This window comes from Rhynchophorus ferrugineus, unplaced genomic scaffold, assembly GCF_030347505.1.
Source record: "Rhynchophorus ferrugineus isolate W39M unplaced genomic scaffold, kcgeb_rfMv2 rfM3, whole genome shotgun sequence".
NCBI lineage: Eukaryota > Metazoa > Arthropoda > Insecta > Coleoptera > Curculionidae > Rhynchophorus > Rhynchophorus ferrugineus.
In genome coordinates, this window is record NW_027472582.1 from 56,573,151 (window position 1) to 56,598,477 (window position 25,327).

At 31.6% G+C, this 25,327-nt stretch overlaps 2 protein-coding genes across 6 annotated transcripts in view; one reads left to right on the plus strand and one right to left on the minus strand.

Annotated features, from left to right (window-relative positions):
• The first annotated feature begins 8,129 nt into the window (after positions 1–8,129).
• Positions 8,130–10,859, plus strand: LOC143194240 (growth hormone-inducible transmembrane protein). Of its 3 annotated transcripts, none has more exons than XM_076400893.1 (9): positions 8,130–8,267; positions 8,415–8,623; positions 8,675–8,786; positions 8,843–8,984; positions 9,043–9,112; positions 9,170–9,315; positions 9,405–9,519; positions 9,583–9,733; positions 10,518–10,859. In XM_076400893.1, exons 2-9 carry the CDS (start codon positions 8,440–8,442, stop codon positions 10,600–10,602), a joined length of 1,005 nt encoding a protein of 334 aa, XP_076257008.1. In that variant the 5' UTR covers positions 8,130–8,267; positions 8,415–8,439; the 3' UTR covers positions 10,603–10,859. The 3 variants fall into 3 exon arrangements, with proteins under 3 accessions (XP_076257008.1, XP_076257007.1, XP_076257009.1); XM_076400892.1 differs by having other exon boundaries at positions 8,200–8,336; XM_076400894.1 differs by lacking the exon at positions 10,518–10,859 and adding an exon at positions 10,340–10,467 and having other exon boundaries at positions 8,200–8,336.
• The window catches only part of Schip1 (Schwannomin interacting protein 1), a 612,769-nt gene continuing 598,299 nt past the window's right edge, over positions 10,858–25,327 (minus strand). For all 3 annotated transcript variants that reach the window (XM_076400854.1, XM_076400853.1, XM_076400855.1), the window contains 5 exons: positions 14,765–14,876; positions 14,304–14,507; positions 14,146–14,252; positions 13,811–14,085; positions 10,858–12,905 (listed from right to left, as the gene is read on the minus strand). In XM_076400854.1, coding sequence (XP_076256969.1) covers positions 12,746–12,905; positions 13,811–14,085; positions 14,146–14,252; positions 14,304–14,507; positions 14,765–14,876 — 858 coding nt within the window. In that variant the 3' untranslated portion in view covers positions 10,858–12,745. The remainder of the gene's footprint in view (positions 12,906–13,810; positions 14,086–14,145; positions 14,253–14,303; positions 14,508–14,764; positions 14,877–25,327) is intronic.

Genomic DNA, 25,327 nt, shown 5'->3' on the forward strand with positions numbered 1-25,327 from the left:
GCACTATGTTGCCGTTATGAATTTTATATTTGTCATTATATATAATGAATTTATTTTAAATAAATTAAATTTATATTTATATTAAACAAAATTAAATATGTTTCACCGCCAGTAATTTATTTAATATTGATGCGATTTGAAATTGGATCTGAAATGTTAACCCAAAATGTATTTCACTATATTGAATTTAATGACGAATTATCTTTCCGGTATTGTTGACAACGGCGCACTTCGATGTTGAATTAGGATCGTACTTCATCTCCGTTCCTGCATAGTTCTACGAGCGGTGCCCTTCGTCCGTCGGTGCCGTCGCTCCATGCATCTATTTTAACTCTTATTTCTTTCTTAAAAATACCGTAATTTTAACCGAATTCGTTGTTTTTTGTTATATAGTGACTTGCTGTGCTCCTCAACGGGTAAGTTGATATTATTTCATGTTTATTAATATAATTGCTCTTAAAGTATATCTGTAACTGAGTTACTGCGAAATTGACACGCATCGGAGTAATTTTCCTGATTTTGTATGTATTTACCATTTTTACGTTTTTTTTCCTATTTTCAGGGACGGGAAAACCATAGCAAGTTCGTGTTCTACGCGCGTGATGTCCTGGGTGCGTTAATGTAGCTGACGAGCCTGGATCGTCCTAGTCTTGGTGCACATTATTATTCCCTTGGTAGCAGGCCATTGCAGACTTTGACACGTTGTATGATATTGCCCGTTGCTTCGGCAACTTCTAGTTGATCGCCTTGCGGGTCTCCTACAGCTGGGGACCCGTGAGTTCGACCGATAGATGATGAGTGGGCTAGTATGGGTTGTCATTGGTGGTGGTTCGATAGATCTTCGTTCTTCCTTTTCCGGTGATAATGTGGGACTCGGCGGTCATCAGGTCTAGTCACGCGAACAATTCGTTGAAGATTTTTGCCCAGGATGTCGGGAGGCCCGTGGTGACCATCCGGATTGTGCATTAACATGCCCAGCGTCACGACCCTCGGCGCGGTAAAATCCATTATTTTTGTTCTCCTTTTGAGCGATCACGTTTTTTAAAATATTAAATGACATTAAAAACAGTTTTAGCGCCGGTTCAGTCTGGACAATTAGCGTTATGTGGCTAGTTTTTCGGTGGAAATAAGTTTCCATCGTCAAATTGGCTTCAGACAGTTCGTTGTTTTGGTCTGGACTAGCGTTGAAGCTTCTTAATCGGAGCCAGCATATCCCAGTATCTTCTTCAGAAAAGTGAGGTAAGTTTTTCTCTCAGTTTATTTATAATACATCAATTTTTAATTCTTTATTTTTGTTCTAGGACATTTCGCGTGCGCAGCGTGAGTGTTTACAGTGACCGTGAATTGTGGTCCAACCCTCGAGAGAATAAGAGTCCCGTCGAGCCCGATATCGTGTCATTAATTATTTTTGTAGACAGCGTCCGAATGTCCAAAAAAATATCAAGCACTCGAAGTGTACGTTAACTTTATATTGGGGTAGGACTGAAGCAAATAAAGCGAAAGGATATGGGAGATCAGGTAGTTTTATTCGTTTTTCATATCGTTTTGGTCATTCTTTCGTGTTATTCATTCGTTTTTTGTATATTTTTCTATAGAATTTTAATATATAACTTTGATTTCTTACAGATGGAGGTAGAGATAAAGTCGCGTCGCGGTTCCAGGCCGGTACTATAACAATTTTCGATGAATAAACAGCGATGATCATCATCTGCTAACTGTCCAGCGTAAATTGTCTCATTGCTGACATTTTCAGATGCCTTCCATGAGATATTTGTTTCTTGGAATGGTGTTCAAGGAAGTCTGCAAATGGTACTGGTTTGGAACGAATTTGTTGGGGACCACAGCTGGATTACAGCTAACTTCCAGATGTCTCAAGGTACTTGTCTCGTTTTTTACGTTATAAGCAAAATAGTTATTTATCAGATTGAATGGATAGGATTTTTGTATTTTACCTCTTTAATTTAAATTTCTTCGAATGTGTTGGATAGTATTAATTTTATGATCTTAATTTATATCACAGTAATTTCCAGTATTTTAATTATATCTTATATGATTTTTCTTGTTTTAGGTAAGTGAGCGGTATATTAATTGAAATTGAACGCGATTCGAACGTATAATTTAGTAATTAATGTGACTAAATGTGAATGAAGTGAGTGACTATAGAAGAATAAAAACACAGGTAAGATAAATACAAATATTTCATTTATGATATATTATGCAAAAATTCAGTAAAATGTATTAAATTTAAACATGTTTTAGGCTTGTTGCTCAAGATTGTGTATACTTTTGAGTCTTACGTTTAAATTGATTTGTTCCTGTATTATTAGTGTAAACTAGTCCCAGTTTTTAACATTTTTTATTAGGATTAGGCTTTTTTGTTTTTTTTTTCGGGAGTGATCAACAAGATCTCGGTATCTACTCGATTTTATGGGATGCCTTTGTTTGATAGGTCTGGCACTTTATTACTGTCGGTGGGCTGGTAAGTGAGTTCACCCTGAATTTTTTTATTATTATTTAATTAATACATTGTTACTAGTCATTTCCATCTAACCTACAATTTGTCTTTATGATAACTTAATCTAGGTATATAACTAGGAGGATCCATCGGTCCTATCTCAGTCTCTCGTGAAATAATGTTTATACACGTCACTGCTGAATTTTTTAATATATGCACCTCACTACACAACACTACACAAGGTCATATGGTTTCATTCTTTTGAGTCTGTGCCCTGGTGGTATCCAAAAGTTGTAATATTTCAATATTCGTATGAGAATGGAGTCTTTCCTCATGCCCCCTTATTGATTGTGGGTATCTGAAGGTCTCGATGCAGGTAATCAGTCCTACAGTATTTGGGTGCACCCACAATACCTCTCAGGACTTTGTTCTGAAAAATTTGTATTGTATTTATGTTACTCTTTGCAGAACATCCCCATAATTGAACTCCGTATGCCCATATAGTTTTCAGTATTTGCTTACATAATAGCAATTTATTATGTACTGATAATTGTGATTTTCTTTCAGTTAGCCAGCACATTTTCCTATATTTCAATTCCAGTTCTTTTCTTTTCTTCTTTATATGTTATTTCCAGCGGAGTTTTGCATCGACATTCATTCCGAGATATTTAACGTTGTTGCTATATGGAATGATAGTATTACTTAATGTTATTGGTGCTTATACGGTCTGTTTATAGGTGAACTGCACATGTACAGATTTACTTTCATTAATTCTTATTTTCCAAGCTTGTGTCCAATTATTTATATTGTCACTTGCCTGTTGTAATTTTCGTGAGGCTTCTTCATTATTGTCTCCGACAGCTATAATCGCAGTATCATCAGCAAATGTAGCCATCATAATATTTTCCATTTGTGGTATATCACAAGTGTAGAGTAGATAAAGCATTGGTCCCAGTACCCTTCCTTGGGGTACACCTGCTTTAGCTTCTTTTATTGTAGAGTAAGTCTCTTCTTGTTTGACTCTAAACATTCTGGTTGTAATGTATGATTTTAATAGTTCGGTGTGTTGTTTTGGTATCATTTTCCGTAGTTTATGCACAAGGCCTTCATGCCAAACCTTATAGAAGGCTTGTGCTACATCTAAGAATATAGCTGAGCATACATTTTTACCTTTGTAGGGTTTTTCAATAACATCTGTTATTCTGTGGACCTGGTGATTTGGTGAGTGCTTGTTAATAAACCCAAACTGGTGTGTTGTTATTAGATTTTTTCTCTGTATGATCGGTTTTGTTCTTTTCAACAGGAGTTTTTCAAAACCTTGGACTGTGTAGACATGAGCGATTTAGATATTTTGTGGCTCTCCAGAGTGAGTAATCAGTTTCTTTATCATCTGTTAAATTTCTCAGATAGTTATTTATGGTTTTGTTTTTTATTTCCAATATTTCTCTTTTCAGTCTTTGGGTTATATTGTTTAAACTATTTTTATTTTCAGGTGTTCTGTTTTGTTGCCATTTTTTTCGTAATTTACGTTTTTCAGCTACCATTTCCTTCACTTCTTTTGGATAATTAATTCCTTTAGTTGTACTCTTAATTTCTGGAGTATTATTCCAAGCAGCTTGTTGAATATCTACTACGAATTTTTCTGCTTCAAGATTTAATTGTTCATTTGTCTTGAAGAGTACATTTAGTTGAATTCGTTTGTTCAATTCTTCAGCAAATCCTTCCCAGTCTGTTCTCTTGTTTGTTAACGTTGGGTTTCTTTCTTTCCTTATTATATTTTCGCTCAACGTCAGAATCACTGGCGTATGATCTGAACTTAGCTCAAAATTTTCTTCGACTTTTATATAGTTGGATGTTATGTTTCTTACTATGAAAAAATCTAACATATCTGGGGTTTTCTCTTGATCAGTCGGCCAATAAGTTGGTTTTCCAGTTGACATGTAACTACATCTTAGTTCAGCTTGTGCAGTTCATTGCCTTTAGTTGTTATCATTCTGGATCCCCATCTTGTATTTTTTGCATTGAAATCACCTCCAATTATAAATTTTTCTCCCAGGTTGCTTAGGACATTCAAATAATTTTCCTTTTTTTGATTGTATCTTGGAGTCTATTGTAACCTTGTATCTGCTTGATTTAATTGTTACTACTGTTACCTGATTTTCTGCTATACTGAGCCCGGGTTCTTGATGGTGGAAAATGTTCTTTTTTATTATGTCTGCACTTCCTCCTCTTGCTGTGTTAGCTGGATGTATGGTATGATAAAATGTATATCCTCTAAATTTTCTAAAGGATTCTTTTGTTAAATGGGTTTCTGATATTAGGCAAATATCTATTTTTTGCATATCTAGGAATACTTGTAGGGTAGCATGTTGCTGGATTCCATTAGCATTCCAAATTGCTATTCGGATATCTTTATTTGCCATTTCGGGTTTTTGGGGCCACAGGCCTAATGTTTTTCATTTCTAGTTTTTCAGTCCTTTCGGAAAAAGATTCGATAATTTTTTCTTGTTTGTCCAGCTTTCCTATTAGTTTAAGTAGCAATTCGTTGGTGGTTGCTTCATCTTCCGTGGTGTCTCTTTGGTTATTTTCATTGATACTTTGGGTATTACATACTACAAGTCATTTCACCATTAACGTTGTTATATTTTTTCGTTTGTTTCTTTTCACTCATTGTTTCTTGAGGTTTAACTTGAGCTACTCAATTTCTCCTCTCTTGTAGTGCTTTAGCAACTACACATCCTCTATAACTTGCCGGATGCGCTTCATTGCAGTTTGCACATTTCACCTTAGCTTCTTTGGGTTTTCTATACTCTGTGGTGATATGTTTACCTGAACATTTTACACATATAGGTTCTCTTCTGCAGAATTTCGGTGTGTGTCCATGCAATTGGCATCTTTTGCATTGCGGTATTAAGTTCGATTTTTTTAGAGGTTCGATTTTTATTTCGACCCCTAAAATTATTTTAATGCCAAAAATGTTTTTTGTGTCCTTATCATGTTCAAAGGCTAACATAAATAGAGGTAATGGCTTCTTTTGGACCAAAAATTTCTCCAGTTATTTTTGATATTTTCTTTTTTTTAAGTATTTGTCGCATTTAAGCATTTAAGCCCGTTTTGGTTTAGCCCTGCGATAATTTTTTCACTTTTAGCTGTTGATGGAAACTTTTATGTCTCTGGTTTGTTTGTCTTCATAAGAGTACCATTGCAGTTTCAGCAATTCTAAACAATCTATTATTTTTGTGAATGTTGTACGACATTCGGCGTTCAGTTTTATTTGTCCATTGTGTAGTACCGTGGCTTTGAATACTATATAGTTGGACCTCAGTTTTTCGTAAAGCAAGCCAAAGTCGGTAACATTACTTACGATAATTGGGGGTGGCCTGGGCATTCTAAATTCTTTATTTTGTTCATTATTTTGTTTTATTTTTATTTGCTGTGGTGAAGATCCTGGGGAATTATTTGCTTTTCTTTTTTTATTTTTAACCGTTATCCAGCCTACTTCTTTCTGCAATTCTTCTTCATTTGTTTCATATGTAACAATTGGACTGCTTTTGTTGGCTTGGTGGTTTATCGTTGTTTAGTCCTTGCCCTCAGAGCTTTGTTTATTTAGTTGTAGCTGGAGGGCATTTATTTGTTTTTGCATATTGGTTCTGGGATCTAGTTGTGTTCTCTAGATTCAAAACTTCAATAAATAATACGCATAATGTCGATATTTCTATTTTTTTCTGTTTTTTGCAGTGTTCTTCTCCATATTTTTATACGTATTGTTGAAATAATACTGTTATTTTTATGTTTCAAATTATCCTACGCTGCATTTGTGGTCCAAATGTTGAGTTTTCGACCCTTAACGTTTTATGGCATTTTGCATTTATTTTCTACTCTACTGACCTTTTTTCCGATCGCACTTTCCCTTTTTCACCAGTCTTTAAAATGTTATTGTTAGACTTTTTTTTAACACCGCATTTGTGACACAGATGTTGCACTTTTATTTTGTTTCACTGGCCGTCTCTCCGAACACGTCTTCACTCTGTGAAAGTCAGACGTTGACTTCGCCCTGAATGATTACAATTAATAATATTAATTGTGTAATTTATTTCCTTTTCCATGCGTCATTAATGCGATGTTTAATGCGATCCCCAAGCGGTGTTTTTAACATTAATCCCTCTTTTTCGGTAACAAATCTTGGGCCTAATTTTTTTAAATTAGTTTCTGAATTGTGTCATTTTGTGTCTTGATGAACAGTATATAGCGTCAATGTTTACTTCAGCGCGCTTCTTTTCAATTGTAACTATCGTAGGTTGTATTTCTTCTTCTTTAATGTTGTCTTGTAGGAAAAGTTTTATATTTTGTTTTATAATTAAAGCTGCTTAGCCTCAAGAACGTTCGCTGGGTTCGTAGTAAGTATCATAACACCGCATTCTTTTTTTTTAATTGATTGTTCAATATGAGAGAAGATCTATGTGATTTGTCGTCAGAAATAGTTTTAGTTCCCGGATCAGTTGATTTAGCCCATTTGCGTTACACCTTATAATTTTTAACAACGAATTACTAATTTTTTTGAATTTCCTGAGTATTTGTTCTGATTTTTGTATGGCCATTTTTTTAGTATCTTTTATATTTGCAATATTTGTAATATTTTATATTACGCCTTACATGTTTTTAAGATTGGAGCATTGCTAACCGCAAGTTTCTACCAGTAAACGGTCATTTTCAGCAGATTCTTTCTTTGGATTAAATAAGAAATGTCCCGAATACATGTCTTCAGGCACGAAATTTGATATTTTCAAAGACTTATAATTTTATGACGGTTTTACTTTCGTAAAATATAACATAGTGTATAGCTTTGAAACTTGATATTAGTGGAATAAAATGCCATATATTCAATCAATATGACATATAGCTAAATCATAACATTGCGTACTTAAGCGACGATGTTTTTTCAATAATATTGAGAACTGATATATTTTCTAAATAGCAATGAAATTGAATGATATATTATTCTAAAATATTCCCATTTAAAATTTAAATTATCTATATATTAGATCTACAATCGTTATAAAATCCATTTTATTTATAGTAATATCAATAATGTATTAATACATTTAATAAGTTTCATTGTAATATTTGTTTTTGTGTTTATAATTGCATTTTTATTAATAATGTTTTCTATCAGAGGCTATCAAAGACCCGAAAATATCTCGGAGGTATAATAAATAAAATGCAGTTGTGTTTTTTGTGCAGAATGTGTTAATTGCGGTATTTTTTTAATTATTTCATAAAATCATAATGAAATAATTCTTTTAATATAATTAGCTATTTGTTGATACATATTTCTGTCATAGTTCCGTATAGGTTTCTACAAAACACCTTTGTATATTTCAAATTCCTGTAATACTTGCAGACAATATTCATAGAGAAAACTATATTTTAATAAGTTTCTAAACTTTTCCGAAGAGGGCGCAATCTAGAATTTAGATAAATAAGTATTGTAATACAGATTTCTGTAATGTTGGTATGATATTACAATCAATTGATATTGATTGATTAGCCTGTTAGTAAAGGATTTTTGACACAGATGGCAACCCACAGAAATAAAATTGATTTAAATAAATAATATAAATTGTTTGAAATAAATCAGTATTTTTGGTTTATTGGTATGAATGATTGTCTATATATTGAAATTTATTTTAAGTTGTTTATTTGGCAATTATATTTATAACACGTTAGACATAAGTGATAGATGTGTGTGACACTTGACTTAGTTTTTCTAGAATATCTGACATATCGATTAAAGATCAAAACAAAATTTTTGGTAAGTCAGAATTAGAAGGAAATTGTCAGTTTTTCCAGAACTATTGAAAAGATTAAAGGTCTACTATTAGTAAGTTATAATATATAACAAATATTTAGACTATCAGAAATATTTCGCAATATATTCTAAATGTTGTTTCTATTGTAGAGTATTTAAAAACGTTATATTTACGATGGCTTTAATGCTAACTAGTAGACTGTGCCGGTCTCCTGTATTGAACAGCAATTTTTTGAAACAATTACCGTCCCGTTCTTTGATCAAAAATTATACAAATGAAGGCAAAGATGCTATGGCTAGAGCTGCAAGAAGGAGGGCTACCTTGAAAGAACAGGCAATGGCTCCAGCAGGGGCGACTGGTACTGTTTTAATACCTGGGTATATTTCTTGTTAATTTGTTATATTTTCAGCATTTAATATTGGAAGGGGTGCTGTTGCTGGTGGTTCCATTTTAGGCATTGGTGCACTTTGTTATTATGGAATTGCTTCTAGTCATGGTACAAGTGCTTTAGACCAAGCTCAGTATGTTAGAATGTGTTGAAAATTAAGTGAACTATAATGTTAATTTATTATTTTAGTATGTGGCCACAATATGTCAAAGATCGTATTAAGTCAACCTATTTTTATTTCGGTAGCTCTATTGCAGTTACTGCTGCTAGTGCAGCAGCTGCTTTTAGATCTCCAGTTATTATGAACTTAGTAACTAGGAATGGATTTGTGGTAAGTAAATCTTCAACATAGTTAATTCTTTAACTAGATGTATATGTTTATATATCAGGGAATTGCAGTAAGTTTAGCGGCTATCATTGGAACTGGAATGTTAGCTCAAGGAATTGAATATAAAGAAGGTGAAACAAGTGAAAAACTAGTTACTATATATGTAACTATATGATTTATAAATTTAGGTTTTGGTCCTAAACAAATGGCATGGTTACTTCATGCTGGTGTTATGGGAGCTATGATTGCACCATTATGTGTATTAGGTGGGCCCATATTAACACGAGCAGCTTGGTATACTGCTGGTGTTGTAGGAGGTTTAAGCACAATAGCAGTAAGTGGACCGTGTAGATTTTATTTAATTAAATCAATTGTGTTGAAAATTAAAACTTTTTTAAATTTGTATGTTGAATTTATTTGTAGGTCTGTGCACCAAGTGATAAATTTTTGTATATGGGAGGTCCATTAGCTATGGGTTTGGGAGTTGTGTTTTGTAGCTCCTTAGGCTCCATGTTTTTACCACCAACTAGTGTATTAGGTATGATTTAAATTTGTTAATACCTGTATATATTGAAACTACATAATTGACTTTAAATTTAAGGAGCTGGTTTGTACTCAATTTCACTATATGGAGGATTGTTGCTTTTTTCTGCCTTCCTGCTATATGATACTCAAAGAATTGTTGCACAAGCAGAGAGGTATCCTTTAAACCCAGAATTTCAAGGTGTTAGACCGTATGACCCAATTAACAGGTACTAATTTTTTTTCCTAGTTTCTACTTGTACATTTTAAGAGCTTTGTAATATTAAAAAATGTGTGTGTGTCTTGCAGTGTTTTTAATAATAATTAAACATTCCATGAGACAATGTCATCACCAATAATTGATTGCAAATTGCCTGTATTCCTATATTTTAGAAGCATTTTTTACTTATTGGAATTCATATAGAATTGAATAAGTTTATCAAATGACTTCCTTCAATTGCGATTCTGAGAGCCACAAAATATAGCAAAAATATATTTTTTTCAAACTAACAGAAAAAATGTGTGAAAGTCGTCATATGTCAGTTCAACTTGTTTTGTTCTTTTTGGTTCATTCAACTTTTTATTAATTTCAATTGTTTCCTAGTGTACATATTTCAACTGGTAGTTGTGCACAGCATGGTGTATCATTCTTATTAAGATAATCATATTTAAACGTTTCTTGTCACGAAAAAGAGCTAATTTTTAATCAACACAAATTCATTCTTCCACTATTTTGAAAATATCAAAAGTGGCACCCCTATATATAGTCCAACATTTATATTTTCTTCACTAATTGGTATTTATTTTAATCTTACATTTTTTAACTGGTATTTTAGCGCAATTCATATTTATATGGATGTTTTAAATATCTTTATCAGAATTGCGATGATGTTAAGTATGGGCGGACAATCAAAAGGTTGATGAAACTTAAAAAACAGGAAATTTTTACTAAGGTTTACTAAGTGTTATTTCATTTGCGTTTATTTAGTGTTTTAACATTCCTATTTATTGCAGCGCTATTTCCATATATTTGGACACCCTTAACATATTTATAAGAATCGCCACCATGTTGGCTATGGGCCAAAATAGAAGAAAATAAATCTAGAATAACCCATTATAGATTGTTCAGTTGGATATGCTACGTATGTTTTTATTTGTAACAATTAAAATTAACGAGAAAGTGTAATTAAAATCTCAATAGAAATATATTTTTATTTATGTATAAGTTAGTCTATTTTTGTATTCATAAGTGATGTGATACTAATTATTCGGACTGAGTACGAGAATAAATTTTATTGTATATGTTTATGAATGGATATATTTAGGATAAACGAGGCTAAATAAATGTATACAGTTGCTTTTGAAAGAGTTTATTTAAGCCTTATTCACGATGATCGGGCCTTAAAATTAGAGTACATATGTCACAAAAAAAGCAATAAAAAAATAACAATTTATATCTAAAATTTTGTTTCCTTAAATAAACTAAACGTAACATTACAAAACGGTACAATCTTTGGACAGAGTGCAGTCTTCAGTATAACATCTGTTAGGAAGTTAGTATAAGAATAAATATACATTTTGGGTTTGGATGTGCTTGTTTCAAACAATTTTTTTAAATCTTGTTCAGTTTGGAGATAATAAAATGTAAGTTTCAACATAACAACAACAAACATAAAATAGTTATACAAAATTATAATGGTAAAAATCTAATAAAGCAATATGGCACTAAAACTGAAGACCCTAACCCAAAACTGTGACGAGGATTCTTAACATCTTTTTTATTAAACATCTGAAGTTGTATATATATATTTATATGTTTGGGTATTTATGTTTGTAAATGTTTATATACAGATAAAGCATCAGTCAAATATGTTTTTTAAGTTGCACATATATATGTTAACAATATTCTGAATTAAAATTAACATTTGTGATCATTTCTGTAAAACATTGATTATCTTTTTAAAAGTGACAAGGCAATGGATATACAACATGGAGTAAAGTGAACTGACCGAGAATGATTCTGATGTAAATAGGCCAATTTTGAAAATATTGTATACCATTGCTAACTCTTAGCTGTAATGTAATATCTAAATTTGTCTACTGTCCTCTAGTATATACAAATGATTAATATTATCTACTATTAGTTTTTTCCTTTCTAAAGTATATAGGTCTTGAAACATATAAAAATAAATTAATATCACTACTGAACTAACTACAAACAGCTAATGTGAACTAAAAACTTACAAAATTCCTTCTTTATAATAATAAGTACACATTATTAGGTGATTATGATTAGAAAAACATTTATTTTTTGTAATGGGTATATGTTTCAAATCTGAGTTTAGAATTTTCTTTAGGTAATTTTAAGAGATACATAACAAATTATGTAAGTTTTCAGTGTTTCAATATACATAGAGTTTTCCTATGGCCTAAGGCAAGTGAATTAACAAGATCTAAACACTACTAGATATAAAAAACCCGACTTTACCAAACATTGCCATTATATCAAATAACCGACTGATAAAATCACAATTAAATTTTCCAATGGTACCGTGATAATTTATTATTATATTCGATAGAGATACATATATATCACCGCAAGGTCAAGAATAATCGTTCTGGAATAATTTGGAAATAGAAAATTCTGACTCTGGCAATCAATCAGTTTGTTATGGCAATAAAAATCGTCCTACATTATTCAAGAAACAACTAAATAAGAAAGTCAAAAAAACCCACACAGATCATACAATGTACACCCAACATTATTTACATTTCACACTAGGACGGGGTGCCATATAAACAGTGACATCCATTGGAGATGAATCTGACATGATTATCTTGCTTAAATTATGGCTACATGGGTTTATTATATTAACCAATGGAACACACTGAAAGGAAAAGTAGTACTTGACACTGCAATATATACTGTGATGTTATTGGATAGTTTATACTTTTTTATTTCTTGTAATTAGTTAATATTATCGCGAACGCTATTATTTTAATACAATATCGTTAATGCTTTTGTGAACGATTTTTTTTATATATTTTTATGACAACTTTAGAACAAGTGGACTTACAAGACCAAAATATATACTGAGTGTTTCAATTAAACCAAGATGTACCAATTTGTTAATCCTCAAAAAATTTCTTACTAAACTAATCAGATCATTCAAAAACCACAAATATTACGTGTGATGACTTAAAAATCTTTCCTTAACGAGATGGCTTTACTCACTACATAACTACTTTTTCACAAGACTAGCTATCCTGTTGAGGTGAGGTCGTACAGTGCTGTTCAATGTTGATAATGGCGAGGAGGGTGCTGGTGATGGTGGCGGCAATAAATTATTGTTTTGGGGTGTAGACGATTGTTGTTCCTTAAATACTTGCTCTTTTGCTCCTCTAAAAAATAGATATTAATATTAGGTTATTTATAGAGTATTTCAATTATTGATATCAAATTATCTCGCAATTTACAAAAAGTTGCATGATTGAACAGCCGATTGGGAGCCTAATTTTAGTTGAAAATATGTACGATTTGGTTTTTCTTGTGAGGTTATCTGAAATAGTAAGGCGATGCCAGTACTTGCTTTTTTCTTTAAAGATTGATAAAGAAAAACTTTCAAACAAAACAAATTTAATACAAGTGACACAAACTGTGTCCCTTGTATAACGATTGTTCATAAGAATAGATAGACGAACATATAACTATATACGTGGATTAAACTAATACAAGCGATACTATTTTGTAATCCCTTGTAATCAATTGTTGACGAGAATTTTGTTTGAATCAGGCTAGATTACGAGTTTTAGTTACTTCGTCTTCTCGAAAATTCCGTGGGCGATTAGACAGATCATCGCATTTTATCTTTGATTTATTTTATCCCTTTACAGTTCCTAGTAGTGGTTGAGGAGGTAGTTATTTCTGCAACCTGATTTACTGATATTTCTAAGGGTGGAAAGATATATCCAAAAAGTTGTAAATTCTCAGAGATTCGGTGGTTTTGAGATCAGCGTAGTTTTTACTCTCTGGTTATTGTCACAACTGATATCCCTATTTATTGGTGTCTATACTAATCTTTGGTGACATACTATCTATACTTTATCTTGAGTACCTGCTTGATAAGAAGGAAAATATTTTGTTTCAAGCAACATTCTAAAATTCTTCACACACATAACAGTTTTCTCAAAGAGCCGCTGCTATTGCGACGAATACGTCAATGATGTTTTAGTTCACTGAAAACCTCTATATATACTTATCATACACAGTAAAAGAAATCATATTAGTAAGCAGTATTTATACTTACAAATATCTAGTTAAGTCTTCAATATCTACTAGCATGGAATCTTGTTCCATATGTAAATCATCTCTATCCATTAAAAATTTAACCAATTGTTCATTTAAACTTTCTATTTGGGTGTGTAAATCATTAACGATAACTTGTAGCTGTGCAACGTTCATTTCGGTAAGTATTTGCCGAGAAAGTCGGCGTTTTTCTTCCGGGAAAGGTATTCCTACCTTTTCCAAACTATGGCGTACCATTTCAGTTATTGGCGATTTCTTTTGTTTTTGACGTTCAATCTAAAAGCGTTATTAAATTAATAAAAAAAAATCAGATGCTTGTTTTATAAAACTGGGTACCTCCATTTGCATCCGAGCCATTTCTTTAGCTTGTGCCAGTGCCATTCTTGCCTCGGTTTGCAATCTGGCTTGTTTTGTGAAAAAATCAGTTTCAGCAGTAGCTGCACCTTAAAATTAAACTGCATAAAGCTATGTTGTATAAAGTCGCAGTAGCTTACTTAATTGTGGTGGAGGGGTGGGATGTAAAGATAATGTGGCAGGTCTCTGGACCGGTGGAGCTGTATTTCCCGTGGATTGATTAGTATTGGAGGCTGGTTTTGTTTTCTGCTGTTTAGGATTGGTTAATGGGCATTCATTATCTGATGTTGGACTTTCAGTATCAGAAACTGTTTCATTCATAAAGCATATTTGAAGATTCATTCCTATAAACAATTAAATATTATATTGAAACCAGAATAGTAATAACATTTGCATTTCTGTTTGGAATAATTCCAATTATTAATATATTTAATCTGATGAGTTTAAATACATAATAAATGAATGTGATAGTTTATAAAAGTAGTATAAAACAATAAATATAGTTTAAATAAATATTTATTGATAAACAATGATGCAAATTTGGTAAAAGTAAGATGTCTGTAAAGTAAATTATAGGAATGGAAAGACCCAAAAAATTTACCACTTTGCAAGCGTGCTTGTAAACTTGGTTTTCTCCCTGGTCTATCTGTGTAATAGTCATCTTCAGATCCCATTGCTAATCTTCTTCGTATCTCCTCTCGATCAGTTCTTCTCTGTGAACCAACAAAATATTTATCAATAAAACTATATATATTTTCCATTAACAAATTAAAAAATATTCTTACATCAAAACTAGTGTCATCATTTATAGTAATAACTCTAATAAAACGGTCTATAACATTGTGTTCATCATAAGAAGGTGGCACATAAGGAAACCATTCCATATTTTCATTCACTGAATTGTAATCCATGCTAAATGTTGTCATAGAGTAAGCTCTAGGGCTCAAATAGTCATTTTCATAACAATCTACATCATCTTTTTGAGTAATTGTATAATAAGTTGTCTTTGTTTTATGAGAAAAGCTATTTTTTATTGTATTAAAATTACTCGATATTCTGCGGGTTGTTAATTTAACAGTATCAGATAAATTATTTGTTTTGTTTTTAATGGCAGTTAAAAAGTTATCAAACATTTTAAATCGTAGGGCTACACTTAACCGCACTTTCTTGTAAACTATTTAATACGGTTGGATTCACAGCCTTCTGCGACGGATAATTATTCTCGAGAACTCGCGTAAACTAAGGCAGGAAATTAAGTCGCATTAAATTTTCACTGCTAGGAGCCGATATCGTCAGGTGTTCTTTTGTTTTGGCACATGTCTCACGTTTGTTTTGCTTTATTTTAAATTTTTTTGTTTGAGGGAGACAGCGTCGCCAAGAAAAGGGACGAAATAGAACTTCACGCGAATAAGAGCGAGAGAGAAAGTGTTAAGTGCACCTGGATGGTCCAGCTTATCACCTGCTTATTCTTTGAAAATTTCTGTGTAAAATTTTAGATGGCGCAAAGGGTGATTTATTTTGCTACACATTTTTATTAAAAAATAAATATAATAGTACTTACATTTTCGTCTAAGCTTTCCAAAGTTTCATTTTCATCAAATGTCAGGGTGTATAAGTCGTTAACATATAAGGAGTCTTTTTTATATTCTCTCTTTCTTTTTAATGAAGAAGTCATATCCGCTATTTGTTGGTTTACTGATAAGAATTTCACTTGTTTCAAGATAGTAGTTGTCTGCTTTGTAAATAATGTGATTATAACATTAATGGTTACGCTCAAGATATCTTAATAACTAGCACTGCGGGGTATTGCACGAACGTTATAATTTTATTTAATTTAACTGGTATTGTAATTTCGTGTAAATGTTAAGGCTTAATTAATGTAAATTATAAAATTTTATGACATAAACAATATATATATATATATATATATATATATATATATATATATATATATATATATATATATATATAATAACGATAAGATAGTATTATAATATTTTATTGTCATCTGTTAATCGAAATAGTAGAATAGCGATTTTAAAGAGAAGCATAATAGCAAATATTGATATCCTAGGAATTGTAATTTAAATTAGTGCCAGTACCTCTACTGTTCTAGTACTAAAAATAATATCGTATAATACATTGCAACTGCATGCTGTAAGATTGAATTCAACGATTTTGTGTAAGTTTACGTTTCAAAATTAACAACGTTGGTGTTGAAAATATTCCGATAATGTAGCTGTGGAACTAATATAACAACAATTCAATGTAACTATTATGAATTATGATGCATCAAAATAGTCTGATCATTTTATTCAAGGCTGTTTCCGCATTATTGATATGAACAAATTTACTAACTTGGAAGGAATATATTAAAGTATCATAATTATCATATTTTAGAACGATGTATAACATGCAATCTCTGGTTAACTAATTCTGCTCTTTTAATTATAGACTTAAATTAAAAATCTATAGTTTTATGCTAATAGAAAGTTAATTTGAAAGCTTGACATTTCACGTTTAGTCAACCACAAAAGAAAAGTTTAGGAAGAAGGTTTATAATAATATTGAAATATTCATGGCGTATTAACTTTACATTAGAATTATTTTTAATGTGGAAATAAATGTTATACATTCTCTGTATTTTAACAAAATTTACATATTATTATTAGTTCGGTTATAAATCAAATAAACTGAGTCATAAAATCAGTTTACATTTGGTTATATCATTAGATATAATATATTTAGATGCATCTTTTATTTATTATTATTCGGAGATATTTTTTGGTTGGTTGGGTACATTTTAACTTTGTAATTTTAAGTATATCATAATTGTATACGTCATCTTTTAATATTATGTTCTAATTAATGCCCTAACTCTTGCAGCCATTAAAAAATAACCTTATTGACAGACGTCATCTATCGTATATTAATTTTTAATTCATTCTTACAGTATGCGCGCTACGGTGTTCGATAATATTTTTGTGCAAATAATTTGAAAAGTGTACATTTTTTTAAATTGGGTCAATTGTTACGATACACACGCGGACACAAAACGCACACGAGTTCGTAACTAGTTTGCCGCAAAACGATCCACTACCGAAAAACAAAAACCTATCGACAACCAGGAAAATTGTTACTAGATTTTCACAAAATTTAGGTACACGTTGTTTTTTAATTTAGCAGCGTTAGCTGAGCTGGCGCACTTTTTCAAAACTGCCGAACCCGTTTTAGACTGAATGATATTACGAAAACAATTGGAGAGTTTCTGCAGGTGAACGTAACTAGATACAACAATTAATATTATACATTAAATTGGCGTAAGAGTTACTTTTTTGGTGGGAGTAGAAGTAGGATGTATAGATGTGCTAGTTGGTTGGTACTTCTTTTGCAATCATTTGATTTGCTTAAATGCTATTCATTATTAATATATTAACAGTTATAATGCAAATATATGTAAATTACTTTATTCAAATAGATCAAAGTAACATATATACTTTTTACATATTACATTGGACATTTCTATAAGAATATTCATGTCAAAGCATTGTAATGAAGCTGTGTGTCATTTTCATGTCTAATTTAAAGAAAAATGTCACTGAAAGCCCTCGATGGCTTTTAGGAACTCGTAGTGACTCCATTAATAAAATTGTATAACTATTGATTTTGGTCTTCAATTCGAACTATATTGCAAAGCTTTGAATATTAGGAATTGGAAACTTAGATTTAACGAAATCATTATCGATGACGGCCGTTGATTATATTTACGCGTTTTGAAAATTAGACGAAAAACAAACATGATTAAAATATTTAAAAACACTTGGACACTTTTAATACACTATAATATACACTATAATTTCCATTTTCATTCTTGGATAGTCTCAAAAAGCATGCAACCCAATGAGGAATATTTCATTATTATAAGATGATATTTGTATCAATATAAATCATCATCATCATCTTCACTAGATAGCCGTCGTTTGGAGTGAGTGCCTACTGTTCCAAAATTGATCTTCCATTTTCAGATCTCTCGCTATAATTTTAATCAATGTTTTCATGGGGCTGCTCGCTCTTCCGCTCAAGAAGCCATAGCCATTCACCATAGAAGCCTGTGAAGAACTCGTCCATCTTTCATTCGACAGACATATCCAAACTGTTCTCAAAATTTCCTCAACTGTGTAATGATTGTCGCATTCTATTCGAATAGTTAGTCGGATTTCAGATTGTGACAGTCTCCAAGTCTTGAAGCCATGTAAAAGCATCGGTAAAATAAGTTTTTGATAGAGCGGAAGTTTAGTATTGACTGGAACATTTCCTCTTTTCTATACATTGTATTTTAGAGAAGTGAAATTTTCTGCAGCTTGGTACATCTCCTGCATTACTGATCTTAAGTACCCGAATGTATGTACTTGCTCTAACTGGATACCGTTGAGGTTTATAGTAGTAAAAGATCAGTAGTCATCAGTTGGCAGTGCTTTGGTATTTTCTTTATCAATTCCCAAACTATATGATTCTGTAATGTGAATCATATTTAGACTTTTGGTTTTGGTTTAACATATCGATTTAATTTGAGGTATAAGTCGGAACCAAATATACACAAATCAGAGCAATATATTATATATATGTTTTTTTCACATGTTGATTTATTGACATATTGAATTTATCAAAAATTATCGCTCAATATGAATTTACGGTTCATATAAATTATAGCAAAAAGGTAATTAGTTGTAGAAATCATATATAATTAATATTAATAAAAAACACATTTCCGACTAGGTAGTATACAAATGTCTTTTGTGTTCTAGCTAATGCTTTCTGATATAATGGTCAGCATATTTGTTCATAGGCTAAATATAATTATCCTTGTCATGTCAGTACTCAGGCTTGATAAGATTAGATGTTTTCTGATGTTGGCGATTTTGGCGTTGGAATCATTAAAATAGGAAGTGCTATTCCATCCGCCGTATTCTCCAGACCTTGCTCCTTCTGATTAATATCTGTTCCGTCATGAGTTGTGATCTGCCTGAGCAGCGCTTCACTTCTTATGAAGATATCAAAAAATTGGTTAATCCGTGGAAGTCTTTAAAGCTACTTCATAGTCCTAATAACAAGGGTGTGATTTAAAGCTTTTCTATTTCAAACCGAAATTTCTTGGCGTTTCAGAGATGGCGATTTTGATGTAAAAGACGGATAATGTTCTGTCCGGTTACGGCAATTTGAGGATGAGGAATTGGAGGTGTTGCCGCGTGAATATTCACAACTAACTAAAGAAGATTTTGCAAAATCATTAAATTTTAATCTATAAAACATTTCCAGTTGTTTAAAAGTCGCCGGAATTTTGAAACACAAATATCCTTACCAGAATACGTTCTAATTCATTTAAATGTATTAAAAATGAACTTGACATGTTTCTATATTTGAACAAATATGTTTTTGGGATGGCATTTACAATCTGAAATCCGAAATATGGGTCATAGCTTCTGAGGGATTTTAAATAATATATCCATCTGTGTTGGTATATATATGACCATCTCAGAAGATACTTAGCCTGGGTACTGGTGTGACTTTGATCCTTTCTGTCAGATTCTATGCTCTTGTTTGTGGACACTCATAATTAAAAACAGTCTCAAACATAAATTTACAACCATGTTCCGCCGGCCCGTTGCCTTGACCACTTGACCAATAAAATCACATTTTCAAGAAAAAAAGCTGAAAAGTGCAGTGAAAACTTTGTACGTCTCTATCAAAAAAGATTATAAACATAACATATATTGTCCGTCACATGAAACGATATATTTATCGACAATTAATTACTTAATTATCAACTAAAATAACATATTTGAGTTTACAATTATTACCAATATTTTGTTACTTACTTAATACACCAGATATGAAATATGTTGATTTATATGAGATAATACGGTTAAGCCGTAAATAAGTTTATATTTCATTTGTTATCATATCGCAGCTCATTATATGTAATTATTTCGAATTATGTACATGTAATTGTTGACCCTGATTAAAATAAACACAAATAAATTGAACGCCTTTCCGATACATTGTTTACCTCATATACTCTTCGAATCATTTTTGAAATTAGACTAGACATTAAGCTGTTTTGGTTTCGCTTATATGAAAACCACTGAGAGAATATGATTGACATCCCTGAAATATATCAAAAGTACATGTCTTTGAACGTTACTTATAGTCTATATGAAATTTGACTCCAACGATTAGTTACATTTATTGTATATTATAACTGCCTAGTAATTAAAAGTATGTCAGATATATAAACTCGGCGTATTCATATTGCAAAATATCGCAAACAACCATTTGCCATACATCCTTTCTCTCAAATGATAAATTAAGAACAAAATTGAATAATCGAGAACATTATATAATTACTGTCTTATATAGAAACATTTTAATCATAAGAGAAATTGAATTATTGTATTGGTCAAACCGTTTTATACGTTAAACCATCTGGGGAAAGTATAACGCTATAGTATTATGGTACTTAATTATAAATGATTTCAAATAGAGTTCATAAGCATAAGTTATTTGTTTTAGTGAATATATTTAATGAGACTAGTAATTTAAGATAAATGGAAAATAAATCGAGAAATTTCAGTATACAAAACGGGCAATTGGATTTTATATAAAAATATTTTTATTGATTAATGGTATATATATATATATATATATATATATATATATATATATATATATATATATATATATATACATATATATATATATATATATATATATATATATACTATCAAGGGCAATGGCAAGCATGAAGGAAGACTACTCTACAAAGTATGGATACTTTTAAATAAGTACTTAACATATTGACGCATTCTATACCAAACCTTCCTGTCATCTTTGACCTTTTCCTTTATTTTATCCTGACTTCTTGTCTTCTCTATTATCCATTTTGCTATTCTTTTTTTTATTTCATTTTCTTTCCTTTAGCCTTGGCCTTTTCTTCCCACTTCTTAAAATGTTTTCTACCCGCTTTATTGTTGGATTATTTTTCTTGGTATATCTATTTCTATCTTTTTACTATCTATCTTCTGGAAAATCAACCATCAAGGATTGGTATGCTAAGTTTACAGGTCGTTAAATGAGCACCGAAGACGGTGAACGCAGTGGACGCTCAGAAGAGGTTGTTACCAACGATAACATTAAAAAAATCCACAAAATGATTTTGAATGACTGTAAATTTAAACTGAATGAAATAGCAGGCACTAAAGATGTAATAATAATCGATATATAATAACGATATAGATTTTGAATGACTGTAAATTTAAACTGAATGAAATAGCAGACACTAAAGATATCAACTGAACGTGTATATCATATCATTCATGAATATTGGGTATGAGAAAGCTCTGTGCAAACTGGGTGCCGCACGAGCTCACTTTTGACCAAGAACAACGACGAGTTGATGATTCGGAGCAGTGTTTGAAGATGATCAAGCGTAATAAACCTGAGTTTTTGCGTCGATATGTGATAATGGATGAAACATGGCTCCATCATTTCATTCCGAAGTCCAATCGACAGTCATCCAAGTGGACTGCACACGATGAACCCGCTCCAAAGAGGGGAAAAACGCAAGTTGGCTGGCAAAAAGAAGGACCATCAACACCGACTATTACATAGCATTATTGGACCGTTTGAAGGACGAAATCGAAGAAAAACGGCCTCATTTGAAGAAAAAGAAAGTGCTGCTTCACCAAGACAATGCAGCGACTCAAAAATCCATGAATTGGGCCTCGAATTGCTTCCTCAGCCACCGTATTCTTCAGATCTGGCTCCCAGCGATTATTTAATATAGTTAGAGGGTCGCTATAATCAGTGTATCACCCTTGAAGGGAATTATGTTGTATAAAAATCTAATTTTGCCGGGGCCTTTTCAATTGACCTGTTATGTTGTCAACGTATAAGTTTTTTCAATTCACTGTTCTCGCATGTGGTCATGTAACAATTGGATTTTTCTTTATCTTATAAAAGCTTTTTTGTTACAAATTTATCAAAAATGTTATATATATATATATATATATATATATATATATATATATATATATATATATATATATATATATATATATATATATATATATATATATATATATAGAATCAAATAAAAATCTATACGTTATGTTCTTGTTTTTAAAAATTGTTGCTGCAGAAACTCCCTTTTACCATCACCATTGCCATGGTACAAGATAACATAGCACTGGAGCGTAAAAATCTAGTTTTTATCGTTTCAGCAGAATGAATCAACGCTCGAAATTTCCTTTCTGTTGGTCTGCCGCCTTGTCATTTTTTTTTCTTATTCGACTCGTTCATGAGACGGTTGTTGGAAAATAACAGAAGAATGGATTGCGTTTTTTTGACGTTCTCTATTAATTGGTTTTCGTAAGATCATTTCAATGTCGGATTAGTGCAAGAAAATTTCTAATACAGGCTCCAATTTAAATCGCTTTAAATCTTTTAAAATTTTAAGTAATTTTGATATTTTTTCACGGCGTATTTGCGGTTAGTTACTTAATCATAAGTTGGTCAACGTTGGCGTGGTTTTTCTCTTGTTTTAGCAATTACGGAGACGGTGATTCATAAGATGCGTGATTGTTTAGTGTTAGTTTATTTATAAAGTTGCTAAAAATAATATATAATTTTTTTTTCGGCATTCCGTTCCAAAGAAAGAAAACTGATACGCTAAAATTTTAATCACTTCAATTAGCATAAAGCATAAACAGTGAGTTGGTGAAAAATTAATTTCGTTTTTTTTACGAATGTGCCGTTTCCATCAATGACCTTCTGGCAATTTTCTGGTAAAATCATAATGGTATCACCGTGGAATTTATTTTTCTTCAAGTGATTTTCACAAGTCTTTCAAGCTTTTAAAGGCAGCTTTACATAATTAAGAGTATTTTGCAGAGTCAGGAACAAGTGGTAGGACGGAGCAAGCTCCGAACTATGTGGAGGATGCATCAAAACTTCTCAGCCAATTTTATGTGTGGTCTAGCGTTGTCGTGATGAAATCAACGTCTTTCCAATTGACCAATTCTAGTCTTTTTTTAAGCAACTGCCTCAATAAAGTTGAATTAATGGTTTGGTTCAAGTAGCTCATGATGAATAATTAGTTTCCATTCCCATTAAACAGTTAGAAATATCAGCCTTAACGTCAATGGGAACCTTGTAATCTTTGGGCTTTTACGCACGTCAATGCCTCTTTCTTTTCTTTTTAGCAACGATTCACAATTGGAATCTCGGTCCATTTAATTGTTCACTTTTAAATTTATAGAACTTTTTTAAAAATTATATAGAACTCAATTATTGAGTTTTTCTTGTTATTTAGTCATGTATATGTAAATAGTTTTAAACAGTATTATAATAGGTTTAACTTAGTCCATGTGAGTCTTAAATTTACATATGTGATGAGACGATGGTATAACTGAAATAAGAACTGCATCGATTCTGTAATTAAGTGATAGTGTTTATATTATTCTTTATTGGAATTGGCCTCTACGATTGTACACGCAGTAGATATTTCTCCGGCTAAATGGGATTATTAGCGATCTTCTTGGAATAGTTGTTCAGAGGGCCTGAATTTGTAGGCTAACCATTGTTGAATTAATAAATGGGGGTGTTGGAAAACTTGCTTCCTTCTTGGAAAAATAACAATGGAAGTTTACTAACAATTTGACAGGCTGTCAAGGATGATGCTGTGGTTTATACATAGGTTTTGGAAGATTGGAACGTTGTTAGACGGATCCTGAAGGCTATGTTAATTTTGGACAAAACAAAGAAAAACCATTATTACTATTATTATTATTTGGTATTATTTAGCCCTTCAGGGATATTAGTTGTTACTCAATCTGTATTTTCAACAGACGATTTTGATGACGTGGAGATGGTAAAAACAGCTTCGTAAAGGGTAATGCATTATATCAAAGGAGTTGATTTAAAGGGATGATTCAAATCCAGGGGAAAAAACTCGAATTGAAATTTGACATGAAAAAAAAATCGAGAAGGAATGTAAAAGAGAAAATTGAATAACGTTTAATGGGTAGTAGTTTCAAGGTTACTGAAATTTCTTTGTAAAAAACAATTATCATCGGTATTGGACATTAATTATTTCTATTGTGTTTATGACGATACGCAACATGGTTTAATCATTTGTTTCAGAAGCTTGGTGTGGCCAAGGACTGGATGCTGTTTAAGGTAATCAGTGTGATGGTTTATTTATTTTTGATTGGCCATAGTCAATTGTTGAACAACTGGGCAAATTTATTCATTGGTAAATTTGTTGTTAAATTAAGGTAGACCAACATATTTCAACTCGTGATATCGTTATGGAATTACTCATCGGTCAGAAAGTAGTTTTGAACTATTTACATAGTACTGGATACTACTAAATGTAATGGACCACTAAATTAATTTCTATTCATAAATCGAAACGAAATTTTGAGACGAATGTTTACTGGCAATGATAAGTGAACAACGTACAATGATAATGTGCGACAAAGATCGTGGCTGAAGTCCAAAGAAGCACAAATGGTCGCAAATTTTGCATTGACTCAAGGAATGTGAGGTGGCGAAATGTTTGATGGGATTAGAAAATAATTGTTCATCATGAATTTGAATCTGCTTGATTTGGCTAAATCAGTAATTTGGTATTATACTTTCAACAAATAATACAAGTGATGTTGTTTAAAAAACGGCTAGAATTCCATTCCAGCAATGGGAAGCCTTGGAGTGTCCACTATATAACCTGGACGTTGCCCAGTCCAACTACCAGTTGCTTTAGTATCTGTCAACCTCTCTAATAATGTCAAGCTTGTGATAATAATTTGGTTTTATCAAAAATGTACCAAAAGGCCGTCGATTCAAACGGCAGGTATACCAGTATTTATCGTATATTTTATTTTAAATCTGTATGATATATAAATTGGCTTTAAAAACATGAATTTTTTTTACCGAGACCATCAATTATATGAAGAAAACTAATACCAAGATAAGATTAGATAACCACTGCATTAAAAAAATATCAGATTAATAAGACAGTAATATGTTTTTTGATAATCCAGTTTTATAAACTTGTTTCGAATTGAGTTACAATTTTCTTGTAAACTCAACGATGATTAATTTT

Coding starts and splice junctions, on each gene's coding strand:
- LOC143194240 (XM_076400893.1), top strand. CDS start 8,440: ATGGCTTTAATGCTAACTAGTAGACTGTGCCGGTCTCCTGTATTGAAC. Junction 8,624..8,674: donor GGCTCCAGCAGGGGCGACTG/GTACTGTTTTAA, acceptor TTATATTTTCAG/CATTTAATATTGGAAGGGGT. Junction 9,734..10,517: donor CCGTATGACCCAATTAACAG/GTACTAATTTTT, acceptor TATTTATTGCAG/CGCTATTTCCATATATTTGG.